This window comes from Notechis scutatus, chromosome 5 (assembly GCF_049901735.1).
Source record: "Notechis scutatus isolate UNSWTSFEM ecotype Mainland chromosome 5, rNotScu1.2, whole genome shotgun sequence".
NCBI lineage: Eukaryota > Metazoa > Chordata > Lepidosauria > Squamata > Elapidae > Notechis > Notechis scutatus.
The window spans coordinates 15,895,979-15,908,365 of NC_142013.1; the positions used below are offsets into that span (position 1 = coordinate 15,895,979).

General features: G+C 38.7%; 1 protein-coding gene across 1 annotated transcript; it reads right to left on the reverse strand.

Moving 5' to 3' along the window:
• Positions 1-3,398: 3,398 nt before the first annotated feature.
• On the reverse strand, positions 3,399-11,881 carry LOC113417307 (macrophage metalloelastase-like). Its single transcript, XM_026675617.2, has 6 exons — positions 11,643-11,881; positions 9,801-10,015; positions 9,561-9,706; positions 7,867-7,992; positions 7,108-7,269; positions 3,399-4,005 (listed from the first exon to the last, which is right to left on the reverse strand). The coding sequence occupies exons 1-6, from the start codon at positions 11,751-11,753 to the stop codon at positions 3,992-3,994; spliced, it is 774 nt and encodes a 257-aa protein (XP_026531402.1). The 5' UTR covers positions 11,754-11,881; the 3' UTR covers positions 3,399-3,991.
• Positions 11,882-12,387: the final 506 nt, after the last annotated feature.

Below are 12,387 nucleotides of genomic sequence, written 5' to 3' on the forward strand. Positions count from 1 at the left end.
AGAACTCTTCTTGTGAAATATTTCTGGACTTTCTCAACTGTGTTAATATCAGGTACATAATGTGGGTTCCAGACTGATGAGCTGTATTCAAGTATTGGTCTAGCAAATGTTTTGTATGCTCTAGTTAGTAGTGTGATATTACAAGAGAAACGGCTAGGTAGATTTTCAGGGGTTCAGGAGAGCCCCTAGCTAAGATTCTGCACAGTTTGGAGAACCCCCAAATCCCACTCTTGGCTGGCCCCGCCCACCCTGCCCCTCCCCTCCCAGGACTCTCCACCTGGCCCATTTTGGAAGCAGGTAAGTGCAAGACCCGCATGGAAGCTTGGGGAGGGTGAAAATGGGCCTCCCGGAAGTTCAGGAAGGCTGGAAACAGGCGCGCTTCTGGCTTCCAGAGAGCCTCTGGAGCCCAGGGAGGCTGTTTTCGCACTCCCAGAGCTCGAGGAAAACCTCTGGAGCCCAGGGAAAGCAAAAACGACCCCCCTGCCATGGGGCAGGAGGCCGACTAGGCTATGCCCACCATGGCCACACCCACCCAGCAACCGGGCAGAGAACCCGTTGCTAAAATTTTTGAAGCCCACCTTTGGTTAGAATGCAGTATTGAGGCTAACTCTGCTGACTGCCAGCAGATCGAATCCCACCAGGCTCAAGGTTGACTCAGCCTCCCATCCTTCCGAGGTGGGTAAAATGAGGACCCAGATTGTTTGGGGCAATAGGCTGACTCTGTAAACCACTTAGAGGAGGCTGTAAAAGCACTATAAAGCAGTATATAATTCTAAGTGCTATTGCTATAAGATACATGCAATGCTATTAAAAAGTGTTGCGACTTTGAGGCCAGATATCTTGATTCTTTTGACTCTCCACAGAGTCCTTTTCTACCCTGAAAAACAATTCCCCAAAACTGGTCTAGCACCTTTTGATTCTCACTTAGGAAATATTAATTCTTCCAAGTTTGCATTACTTTATCTTGATGTTAGTTCTGTTGGACCTGGTGCATATGTTAGGAGATGAAAGCATAATTGATAACTTGTCATGTATAAACCATCTTTTGCAGTAATGCATTCATGGAGACAGATATAAATGTAAAATAAAGGTCCATAATATGACAAGCAGGGGGCTATTTTTTTGGTCTAGAAATAATAATTAGGAGAAGACATTAACCATCTTTTGAGCAAATCCCCATAATGTTACTACACTTCTTGTTTGAAAGCAATATTTGTATTATTTCTGTGCTTTGCTTCCATTAATTTCAAATTATTTTTTGACCTTTATGGATTTCTTTCTTCTTTCATGTTAAGATTATGCTAATCACATCCAAACCAACCCGTTAAAGCAACCAGGAAATTAGTTTAATAAAAATAAAAATAAACTGAGTTATCCTTCAGCTAAACCTGGAGTGTATTTTAAACAGATGCATCCTGGTTCACATGTCATGCTAAATCAAAATACACCTGGTTTCTCAAACAGCAGGATTATCAAATACACCAATATGTTACATGGATACATGGCCAAACTTCACAAGTGTCACAAGATCCTGAACATTTTACTCCTGAAATTTGTGAGACAAACATTGAGATCATTGTGAGATGAAAAAGGAAGACAAATAACAAAATGTGCCTAGTCATTAATCCTATGATTTTTCTACGTGCCTTTCATAGTGGCATGCAATTGCATATACTATGCAGTGTTTCTCAACCTCACCTACTTGAAGATGGGTGGACTTCAACTCCCAGAATACCTCAATTAGCCATGCTGGCTGCAGAATTCTGGGAATTGAAGTTTACGCATCTTAACATTGCTGAGAAATACTGGCATATAGCATTGGCAATGTTTGTTCATAATGCATGCCTGACAATGTTCATGTGACTGCAGTTAGCAGTAAGCATCTATGAGTGACTCTCTTTGAGTTTGGGTGATCTTGCAAAACTAATACTTTCTCTCTCTTTTTAAGGTGTGTCCCAGGCACAGCAGTGCTTTGCTAATTTCCCCATTAAAAAGTAAAGAAAGTATTGGAAAAACAAGAGAACCATCATATACTGATGCTGTTACAAATAAAATTAGTACAATCAGTCTAGCTAAAATTATTACTTACTAGACAACTCATGCTCCACTGAGTCATCATTTCAGAGAGATTTCCTTATCTAAGCAGAAAAACAGAATGACCAAGGGAGGGCAAAAATGCAGTGGGAACAGGATTTTTCCTGACAGCTTCCCTATTGAATTGCCTTGTGGGAGTCTGGCAAGAATCAAAAATCCCTTTCCCTTCCCTTCCCTTCTCTCCCCAACCCAACCCATCCCATCCCTTCCCTTCCCTTCCTTCCCTTCCCTTCCCTTCCCATCCCATCCCATTCTAGCAGGCAAGAAACTGTCTGCTATGGATGGGGAAGGGAGTGAGGGATTGCAAGACTGGTTGGGAAACTATTATGAGCCATGGTGGTGCAGTGGTTAGAGTGCAGTACTGCAAGCTACTTCTGCTGACAGCCAGCTGCCTGCAATTTGGCAGTTCAAATCTTACCAGGCTCAAGGTGGACTTGGCCTTCCATCCTTCTGAGGTGGGTAAAATGAGGACCCAGATTGTTGGGAGCAATATGCTGATTCTTGAAAACCACTTAGGGAGGGCTGTAAAAGCGCTGTGAAGCGGTATATAAGTCTAAGTGCTATAGCTATTATGAAATGTTGAAAATGAAAATTATGTTGACTGCAGCAATAACCTGGCAGTGCAGTAGAAGCTGGTAGTGCTGAAGCAGTCACAGCTTTCCAAATTTCAGTCCCTCGGCAGTCCTGGGTACTAAATTTTGGACTAATTCTGTAAGTTAGCCCATACCAGGTCCCTTGGTTCAAAAATTGCTACCGTATGATACACCTTTTGGCCCAGTCAAAGCTCATAGCAATGACATTTTAGTAGTATATAGATTATCTGCTTGCACACGTTTTAAGGTTTTGACACATGCTCAGTGCAAAATAGAGATCATCTTGCTCTCCAATTTGGATGGGATTAGAGAAACCCCACCAGCTCTTCCTTCTTTCTTCTTATCCCTTTTCTGAGTGGTATTCTTAGTTTCATGGAATCAAGGAAAGTACCAGTAAGTTTGGAGTCATCTAGTCTAGCCCCCTGAATTGGAGGGTAGTTGAAAGTCAACCAGCTTGGAGAAACTGACAATTGCTTTGCTGAATTCATCCCCCACTCCCGTGAACATGCCAGAAAACTCATGTCCTGGATTAAATGCACCCTGAACTTCCCAGTACAGGTACAGACCCAACTGGAGGATAAGGCAAAAAATGATTCACACACAAATTCACACACACGCATGCTAAGGCAACACCCATCTGTGTACTCATCAGACTGTCATAGACTTTCATTACACACAAGATAATACAAACGTTTCATAGGACCACATGAAAGGGTTGGATTATTTATTAGCTATGTATAGGTACAAGAACATTTCCCAAAACTGAAATGGTATAGGATCTTCTGTTTGAGCAGGGGGTTACTAGAAGACCTCCAAGGTCCCTTCCATCTTGTTTAATTGTTTGATTGATCTCCAGTTGCTTACAAAAAAAAATAGCAAGGAATAATTACAAGGAAAAGAAAATAACCAGACCCCCCAAACTAATAACGGAGAGATGGAATCTGATATATATTAACCCCCAAAGGCTTTCTGGTACAGTCAGATCTTGGTGGTTTTCCTGAATGCCAACAAGATTGGTGTTGGTTTGATGATGGATGACACACTGTTTCCAAGTGAAGGTATCTACAGAACATGCACACCTTGCAATTGGTAATCTGCATCTTGAATTGGACCAGGAAGCTGATCAACAATCAACGAAGCTTCCATAACAAAGCACAATCCACTAGTCTTTCCCCATTATCAAGCAGGCAACCAAACTTTTGCTCCTTTTACTATGTTATGAACTGAGTTGAAATAATGCTTTTGATCTGTGAAAAATATAAACTCTTCCATGACATTTAAATATAATGGGTTCTGCAGCTGTTTCACTTCCTTGTTCCTAAGAAAGAAAAAGAAGGATATTGTTAAAGGGAGTGGAAATAAATAAATATACAAATAGGATTAAAATAGGTTGTTTTTTCCAGAGCAGATTTGCTCAATAAAAAGAAGAGTTAACTGCTTTGTTCCACTACAATAGGCTGGTTAGGACAGAATCACGAATCCATAAATCTATGGTGGGGTATTGTCTAGAAAACCTGGTGCCAACCTTACTGTGGAGAATCAGGGAGGTGATTTTGAAGAAACAGGCAAGGACTGCTATATAAACAAAAGGGGCTGAAGCATTCTTTAAATATGGGAAACAAGAAAAAACATGGCTCCTCCCTGAATCTTTGGGATATAATAGATGGAATGAGGATATTTGGAGCTGGCTGTGCAACATCCTACTATGATGGTGGAGCCACTAAGCTTTTGGTTTATGATTTTATAGCTATTAGGTTTTGTTGTTGTTGTGAGCTACCCAGAGTTTAAGATGGGTGTCCAGACAAATCTTTTAAATGAATAAAATTGGAAAGCCCATGTCCATTAGGGTTTAAAAATGCCAGGAGCCATTTTAAATGACAGACTTGAACACTGGGCCCTATCTAACAAAATGAAATTCAATGTACAGAAAAGCAAGGTTTTACACTTAGGTAAGGAAAACAAAAAACAAAAAGGTACAGATTATGTGAAACTTGGCTCAATAGCAGTAACTGCAAGAGAGATCTTGGAGTCTAGTGGACAATCAGTTAAATATGATCCAGCATTGGGTGGCAGCAGCCGAAAAAGGCAGCACAATCCTAGACTGAATTAATAGAGGGATAGAATCAAGATCATGTGAAGTATTAGTGCCGCTTTATAAAGGCTTAGTAAGAAGCATTAGATGAAAACTAACCAAGCAGAGAACCAGCCCAGAATATTCCTAATGGTGAGAACAATTAACCAGTGGAATCCCATGCCTCCAGAAGGTATGGGTGCTCTAACACTGGAGTTTTTTAAAGAAGAGATTGGACAACTCTTTGTCTGAAATGGTATATAGGGTATCCTCCTTGAGCAAGGTGTTAGGCTAGAAGACCTCAAAGGTTACTTTCAAATCTGTTATTCTTTTACTTAGGCAAACAGCAGCTTCCTGATACTTCCAGATGCTACCTCAAAGACTGATAGCAACAGGAGAAATGAGAGGCCTCTGTTGTGAGACCACTTCCTATGATTCCCCCCCCCACCTCAAATATCACTTAATTGACAATGGTCATCTCATCACAGTATCTGAACTGGAACTCGCAACATAAAAATGGTTTGCCAGGTGGTTGTTTGCTACTCTGTTTTGCTCATTTCTTATCCCTTATGGGATGTTCTTTTTCAATTGTAAGGCAACGAGCAGGGACAATTGATGTTTATAACTCTCTTTTGTTTCTTAGTGCTTTTCCTCCATTATGGTATGGTGAAAACTAAATTCAGTGAAAAAAGCCAACCAATATATGTCCAGAGTAAGGAGTGGCTAAACTGTTGGACTTTGACTGGAGAAGTCTAAATAAGTAAGTAAGTAAGTAAGTAAGTAAGTAAGTAAGTAAGTAAGTACTAAGTCAGTAAGTGCCAGACCAATACTTGAATACAGCTCATCAGTCTGGAATCCGCACTGCATATCAGACATTAATGCAATCGAGCAAGTCCAGAAGTATTTCACGAGAAGAGTACTACACTCCTCTGCTCGCAACAGAATGCCTGATATCACCAGGCTTGAGATTTTGGACTTGGATAACTTTGAACTACGCTGCCTACGGTTAGACTTAAGTGTAGCACACAGAATTATCTGCTACAATGTCCTACCAGTCAATGACTACTACACAACAATACAAGAGCACACAACAGATATAAACTCAGTGTAAACCGCTTCAAACTTGATTGCAGAAAGTACGACTTCAGCAACAGAGTGGTCATGCCTGGAATGCACTACCTGACTCTGTTGTTACATCCTCTAACCCCCACTCCTTTAACCTCAAACTAACCACTATTGATCTCACCCCATTCCTAAGAGGCGTGTTTAAGTGCACCATCATGCCTGCCGTCCCTGTCCTATTGTCCCCATTTATTCGTACCTATTTCCTGTATTCTTACTCATGTTTATACTTATATCTATTATCTTGTAAGCAATTGACAAATCAAATAAATAAAATAAAGTCCCCCTTCATCCATAGATTTCAGTAGATAGTTTCAATCTGCTTATTTTCTCTTAGTCCTAATTATAAATTTCAAGAGTATTTTGGAGTTCAAATAAAATTAGGGGAAACTTCTCCTTGTAAGACACCTTGAGCTCCAAGAGAAAAAGCAGTCTATAATATTTTTTTTGTTGGGTACCAGTCAATAGTCCCCTCTAGCTAACAACAGACCCATTACAAAGTGAGTACAACCAAAGGTTGGGGAGTGATTAAAATGCACTTCACCATAAGAATTAGAAACTTCATACCGTACTTGGCTAACATATTAATAGAGTTAGAAGGAACCTTGTAGGTCATCTAGTCCAACCCCTCACCCCATCCAAGCAGGAGACCCTACAGTATTTCTGACAGATGGCAGTCCAGTCTCTTCTTGAAAGCCTCCAGTGATGAAGCTCCCACAACTTCCAAAGGCAAGCTGTTCCATTGGTTGATTGCTGTCACTGTCAGAAAATTTCTTATTTCCAGGCTGAATCTCTTCTTTTTCAGTTTCCAACTATAATTCCTTGTCTGGCCTTCAGGTGCTTTGGAAAATAACTTGACCCCCTCTTCTCTGTGGCAGCCCCTCCAATATTGGAACACTGCTATCATGTCTCCTTTGGTCCTTTTCTTCACTAGACTAGTCATGCCCTATTCTTGCAATTGTTCATTGTATGTCTTAGCCACCAGTCTCCTAATCATCTTGGTTGCTCTTCTCTGCACTCTTTCTAGAGTCTCAACAACCTTTTTATAATGTGGTGACCAAAATTGGATGCAGTTTTGTAGGTGTAGTGTTACTAAAGCTTTATAGAGTGGTATTAGTACTTCACTTGATCTTGATTGTATCCCTCTGTTAATGCAATTTTGGATTGCACTGGCTTTTTTGGCTACTGCTGCACACTATTGGCTCATATTTAATTGGTTGTACTTACCATAAAGTCTCTGAATTCTTTGTCTGTCATTATTTGGGAGACGGAAGAACCGTGGGTTACTGTAAGTATATGTTGGAAACATCAAAGAGCCAAAAACATTAGAATGTGAAAGTCCTAAAGCATGACCAAATTCATGTGCAGCAACAAGGAACAGGTTGACCTCTAAAACAAAAGAGAAGAAAAATGTGACAATTAGCAGAAATCAATATATGGCCTCCTATATCCCAAGACTATACTTACTGCCTTTTTAATTATTATTTTTATTTTTGTCAAGTGATTATAAGATAACAGGTATAAGTATAAACATAGTTATGAATACAAGAAATGGATACATATAAGAAAAATAAAAAAGAAACAATAGGGCAGGGATGGTAGGCGTGTTGGTGCACTTATGCATGCCCCCTACAGACCTCTTAGGAAAGGGGTGAAGTCAATAGTAGACAGTCTAAGGTAAAGTTTTTGGGGTTTGGGGAAGAAACCACAGAGTCAGGTAGCGTTTTTTTCATGGCTAGAACTCCATTTGACTCTCATGACAGGGGCCAGGACAAAAATAAAATTAATCTGTATTTAATCTAAGTATAATATAAAATAAAATTTATATTCCCAGTTGTAGAAACATTACAATTCAGGAGCAAATATTTCAGAGGTCTTCAGGTATCACTTGGTTGCTAGGTTTGTTTATGACGTTAATGGTCTTGGCAGTAATTTTCATTCTAAAATAGATCAGCAATAACCTCAAATAGTTAATGAGTGACTTACCTCTGTTATACTCTGACCATTTCTCTGCTTCATCAAAATGTGTATCTCCCCCAATTCCTGGTCCAGGAAAGTAAGCATGAGCCAAAACCTTTCCTCGACCATCAAAAGAGATACCATCACCATGTGCTAAATTTGAAATATAACATAAAAGCCATCAATGTATAGGTAGGTTAGGAGCATTATGCTGCATTTTCAACACCCTTAAGTAGATCTATCCCCTTTTTGAGATTTTCACTATACATATAATCACGTAATACAAATATGGGTGACAGTGATGTAGTGATAACCTCTGGGTTAAGTAAAAGACCTTCTGAACTTCAATCATGTCTCCAAAGCATCTCTCAGGGTGTGAATGATGGTTCGGAAAGGAGAGATAGGAAGATTGGAATGTTAGCCAAGCTAATTGTTTGGGAATCTGCCCCAAGCTACTTATTTGTTAATGAATACTGTATACTTTTGAAACAGAACAATATCTCTAATTTATATTAACTACGAGCTATTCCTTGGTTAAAGATTTTCTCCTATGATTATTATTTAAGGAGGAAAGAAATCAAAAGTTCTTAGGAATATTCTCATTCTTATCAGTAATTCTTAGGAACATCATATTCAGATGCAAGAATCCAAGCAGATGGCAGCAAAGACTTACATAAATGGTTACTCTCTGCTTCTATCTAGTGGTCATCTGAATTTTTAAACCCAACTATGATAGCTCTTGGATATCAGAACTATAGCCAGTGATTTGATCCAAACAGAGAGGAGCAAGCAGTCTGAATCTCACAGCCACCAATCATTTCATAGAATAAGAGATCATTGCAGTGATGTCAAAACAGCAATAATTTTTAAGCCTGGGCTAATAAATCTGTGAAAGGATCTGAAGAAGCAGTGAAAGAGGAAGCCAGCATAGAACTGGAAAGATTCTTCAGTCAATGAAACAATCTAGTTGAATGACTACATAATCTTTGCTTTAACACATGCAGTGAAAAGAGGGATCTTTTTCAAAATCTGCCTTCCTTCAACTTAGTGTGATACCCTTTCAGGTTTTTGAAAGATGTGCTCTGTCTTCTCAAGATTAGATATATCCAGTTCCATCAATATCTCCTTATAGGATATTTTTGTAAATTTTTTTAACATAATCTCGGCAATCTTTCTGTGAACCTAGTCCAGTTAGCAAAAGCAAAGGCCTTTAGTCTTATATACCACCCCATTGTGCTTTACAGCACCCTCTGGGATGTTTATAATGTAAGCATTATTTGCATATTGCTCCTAACAATCTGTGTCCTCATTTTACTGATCTTGGAAGGATGGAAGGCTGAGTTAACCTTGAGCCCTGTCAGGATCGAACTCCAGGCAGTGGGCAGAGTTTGCCTGCAATACTGCATTCTCACCACTGCACCACCAGGGCTCTTCAGTTATCTGAAGTTTTTTAAAAATGGAGTCTACAGCTGGATGACCATTTGAGATGGGGTCTGGCCAATACAGATTAAAGTAGAACTACTATTTCCCATGAACAATTTCAATTTAAACATCAGCCCTTCTAGGGAGGAAAATACCCTCTGGATTATACTCTAGTCCACCTTGACTCTTTGAATGTGATCAGTGAAAGCAGGGAGAATTTAAATGATGCTTCAGAAAGGGATAGGATCGTGTGAAAAATGCATATTTGAGAGCTAGTTGATAAAAACAGGCAGACTTACCACCATGTGCAAAAAATATTTCAATATCAGCACGTCCGGAAACTTTCTGGAACCTCAGTGGAGTCACATCACTCCAAACACGGAATGCCCTTGCTATGGTTCTATCTACCGTACTTCTTGGCAAATCCGGAGTGTAATTATTAATCCTTTAAGTAACGAAGAATGACAAAATATTACTATGCAAGAAATCATGTAACCAATGTTCTTTTTATTAAAAAAAATCTTTAAATGGTAATTAACCTGTATGTGAGCACTTGTTTATTCCAGATTCTTGTAGCTTTGTGTCCTTCGGAAACATCTGAGACTCCACACCGTGGCTGTTTCATTACATTTAATGTACCTTTATCCATTTTCCCGGTGACAGCCAAATGGAAGTATTCCTGCATTTCTCTGAGACGTTCTTGCAGGCTGCGGCCATCTTTAAAATAGGTTGGGAAGAATTTGTCCAGATAAACCTAGATTATGAGAAATGAAAGTCATAAATGTTTCATTCATCTTTTGTACCATGCTATTTTTCTTTCTTTCTTTTTTTAATGTTCATTTTTTTTTTTATTTTAATTAGGCCATGGAAGAAGTAATCAGCAAAGGAAAATCTTTTATCCAAGAAGAAAATGGATATGTCTATTTTCTTTGTGGATAAAAGGTCATTATCATTTGCACCCACCTCTAGAAATAATCAGACTTTCTTCATTAAAATGACTTTCTTCATTACACTTCTAAAAATGGATTGGCAACCAAAAAAATATTACACACAATCTTACTCAGAAGTAATAGGATTAAGGACATGATGTTTGTCTTCCACCTGAAACTAACAGTCTTAATTGTCTTGAAGTTTCCGAAGAAAGTATGACATTAAAATGTGCAGTAACCCTTAGACTTCAAAAGATTTAAATATTATACCTATGGTGTAAACATATTTCATTTTTATGTTTAATCTATATGGTGTACAGGTAGCTTTGACTTACAACAATTAGTTTAGTGATTGTTCAACATTAAAACGGGACTGAAAAAAGTGACTTATGACACTTTTTCATACTTACAACCATTGCAGTATGGTGAGGTCATGTGATAAAAAATCAGACACTTGGCAACTGGCATGTATTTATGTCTCTCTATCCTGCTATAGACTTGATACTAATAAATGGTGCTATATTTATTTACTCTGTGCATTATATTGTACAGTAATTGGTGATTTCCTACCATTTTCATCCTTTCCCAGCAAACACTGCCAGTCAGTTTTCATTTACTCCAATGGCTACTCCCTAAAGCAACAGCCAAACTTTAAATGAGATCCTCAGGGAAGAGACATTACAGTTATCCAATAAGGATGCCAGCTGGGTAATTAATAGAGCTGTAAACTAGACACATCATGTGAGCTGAGTGACCATATACATTTGAAAAATAAATAAATAAAAAATTATGGCAGCCTGCTGTAAAATTATTTCAGCAACTGGTGGGTAGACCACTCAATCTTTGAGATTTCTTCCAGGTTTAAAGTTCTGGTTATGTGGCCAATTATCATGATAACTAAACAAAAGAAGATTGTTTCTTATTTCTGCTAAAGTTGCCAATTTCTTAAATCACTTGATTGATTTTGCTTTTGATACCATAAAACTTGTGACATCATAAAAATAATTCTCTCTCTCTCTCTCTCTCTCTCTCTCTCTGTGTGTGTGTGTGTGTGTGTGTGTGTGTGTGGTGTTTTTTTTTGAAAATGCTTATGTTAAGCTGAAATGTCTATCATAATCTTTGCATACATATGGTATTATGTATTTCCTAAACAATAAAGGAAAGAAGTTAAACAATTACAACAAGAGTCAGATCAGGATGGAAATACTTCATTAGAAAGCATGGGATAAGTCAGCACACGGATAGAATACCACCATAGAAACCAACACATATCACTTGAATAGCACAATGGGGGGAAAAAGGGCAATGTTATGGATGCAGAAATAACACACTATGAATGCACAACACAGATTTATATTACCTAAGTAAATAATTAATTTAAAAATAATAAAATTCAGGATAGCAGCAGAATCTATCAAGCTATAGATGATGTGAAGTTTTGATGGAACTTACTTGTAGAAGTTTTGTGTTTTCAGCACTTGGTCCATCTGCAGAACCGGGATCTATTGGGATAGCAAATAAAGAAGGCAGAAAAACTGTGGCACAGATCAAGATGTTCTTCATGATGACCCTAATTGCAAACTTAGTGCTACAGGAGAAGACTTTAGATCTGTGATGCTTGGCTCCAAGGATCACATACTGTATTTATAGAGGACCTGTAGGTTTTGCCGCTAGTTCTTTAGTGACTCATTCTGTGGTATTGTCTGTGGTTTTGTGAATTTATGTAATATGTTAAACAGTTTATGTAATATTTTAAACAATTCCACAATAGGTGAAAATCTCCCCTCCGCACTACTGTCAATCCTATCCAGGAAGCCATCTACATCATTCTTGTATTACTCTCTTTTGTAACACTAAAAAAACACAGAAAAACTGACTTCCTTAAATTGAGCTAGAGATATTTCTTTATTAGGAAGAATGGGTAAAATTTACTCAATAAAAATGTATTGAGCTCTCTCTGCCCAACCCACTTCACAAGATAATTGTTGCGATGGTGGAAATACAAGACAGGAACATTCAAGAAACATTGGCAAGAAAGGAGGGGGCTGAAGTCATAAACAGAGCTGGGCTGCAACAATTTAGACCAGGGGTGGGCAAACTTTTTGGTTCGGGGGCCGCATTGACTTTTAAAATTTGACAGACGGGCCGGGTCAGCACAAGATTTTTTGGGAATCGCCCACCCTTCCCCCCTCTTCTC

Excerpts from the sequence above, each read along its gene's own strand:
- LOC113417307 (XM_026675617.2), bottom strand. The coding sequence starts at position 11,753 with ATGAAGAACATCTTGATCTGTGCCACAGTTTTTCTGCCTTCTTTATTT. Across the intron at positions 9,707-9,800 it reads AAACAAGTGCTCACATACAG|GATTAATAATTACACTCCGG; the intron begins GTTAATTACCAT and ends CGTTACTTAAAG. Across the intron at positions 7,270-7,866 it reads ATGGTCAGAGTATAACAGAG|AGGTCAACCTGTTCCTTGTT; the intron begins GTAAGTCACTCA and ends CTTTTGTTTTAG.